Genomic DNA, 1,704 nt, shown 5'->3' with positions numbered 1-1,704 from the left:
AGATGGAAAAGTTTGATTTTCTATGATAAAATTAGAAAAATATTAAAATTACCTAATTACTTTTCTAAAAAATATTTATATTAAAATGATTTTAATATTATTCATAAAAGTTTAATAATTAAAAATTATTTAATAAGTTAATTTAAATATTTATTTTTTTTAAACTTTTAAAGTACAGGCATAAAAATTAATTATAAAAAGGTTTAAATGATTTTTTTTTGACATAAAATATTTTAAAAATGAAATATTTTTTAAAATTTTTTTTACTCGAATTAATTTTTATTACATTATTAATATCTTCAATTATATCTAAAGAACCAACTCTAGAAGAATTTGCGGATCTTACTGCTTTAACCTATTACACAGCTGATTTAAAGAGAGTTTATGTATGCAACGATTATTTATTTTACAATGAAACAAAAGCATTATTTTATCAAGATAAAATATACGACGATTATAAAAAAATTAAGAGCAAATCTACACCAGATGGAGGATATAAAAATAAATTGAAAAAATTGAAAAATAAATATATAATTGGAGAAAGAAGAGCAGGACATTTTTATGAAATAAATCCTTTTGTAGAAAAATTTGGAGAAAAAGTATGGGGTGATTGTCGCTCTTGTTATCATGAAATTTTTACTACAATTTTTAGAAAGAGAGTAAGTTTAGAAAAAAATGTAAAATTTATATTTTTAATTAGGTGTTGGAAGAAATAAACTATTATAGAAAACTACATGGTGTACCTAAAGTTTCTTATCATTCAAAATATAATAACTATGCTAAAGATGAAGTTAAAAAGTTTTTAAAGACTGGTAAAAGTTCTAGCTGTGATAAACAAACTAAATTTAAGTGCGTTTATATGGCACTGCCAGATTCTCAAGCTCATTTAGTTATCAGTACATTATATGAAAAATTATTAGCTCTTTATGATTGGGAAAAGAATGTTTATAAATCAAAATTAGATCCAGCAATACAATTAATTTGGAAAAAAGTAAAATATATTGGAATTGGTTTAGCTCAAAAACAATACCATCTTCATATGTTTTTAACATTTTCATCTAAAGTTAAAAATGATAAAGACTACAAAAAAAATGTTCGTCCAATCATGAGAAAATATATAAAACTGTATGGAAAATTACCTAAAAAAAGTAAATTTACAATGAATTCTAAGGCAGAATAATTTTATCTTTTTAAAGTGATAAAATTGTTAGATATTTAATTTTATTAAAAGACAATTACAGAGGAATTTGTAATAAATCATTTTTCAATGATAATAATTTTTATGGTTTTTTGGTAAATTACTTTTTATTGTATTAAAAAATTAGTATATAACTTAAAAACTTAAACAAACATTTTAAAATATTTACTGTTACAATAATTTAATTATATATTTCATAAATTAGATATTTAAATATACAAAGTTTAATACAATAGAAAGTAAAAGTAGTTAAATTTTTTGGCCTAAACAAAATCTATTTTAAATGTAAATTTTTTAAAAAAAGAATTGAAATAAAAGTACAAAATATTGAATTTTTCATAGTTAACAGTTGCAAAAAAATTTTAAATTGAAATCATGTATTAATTATTGTTTTTATGTGCAAAGTATGAGTTAAATAAGAAGATATTTAAAAGATAGCATTTTATTTCATAACATTGATCAAAACTGATCATTACAATAACTACTGATGTTTTTATATCTTATAA

General features: G+C 19.8%; 1 protein-coding gene across 1 annotated transcript; it reads left to right on the top strand.

Annotated features, from left to right (window-relative positions):
- Nucleotides 1–239: 239 nt before the first annotated feature.
- SRAE_0000081500 (CAP domain-containing protein) lies at nucleotides 240–1,219 on the top strand (the record flags this gene model as incomplete). The annotated part of the gene is made up of 3 exons (XM_024646767.1): nucleotides 240–659; nucleotides 701–1,148; nucleotides 1,197–1,219. 3 exons carry the CDS (start codon nucleotides 240–242, stop codon nucleotides 1,217–1,219), a joined length of 891 nt encoding a protein of 296 aa, XP_024500912.1.
- Between the last annotated feature and the right edge of the window lie 485 nt (nucleotides 1,220–1,704).

The sequence above is a fragment of the Strongyloides ratti genome, scaffold srae_scaffold0000083 (genome assembly GCF_001040885.1).
Source record: "Strongyloides ratti genome assembly S_ratti_ED321, scaffold srae_scaffold0000083".
Lineage (NCBI taxonomy): Eukaryota > Metazoa > Nematoda > Chromadorea > Rhabditida > Strongyloididae > Strongyloides > Strongyloides ratti.
Note: the sequence above shows the minus strand (reverse complement) of the source record. Positions and strands in the feature narration are given on the sequence as shown.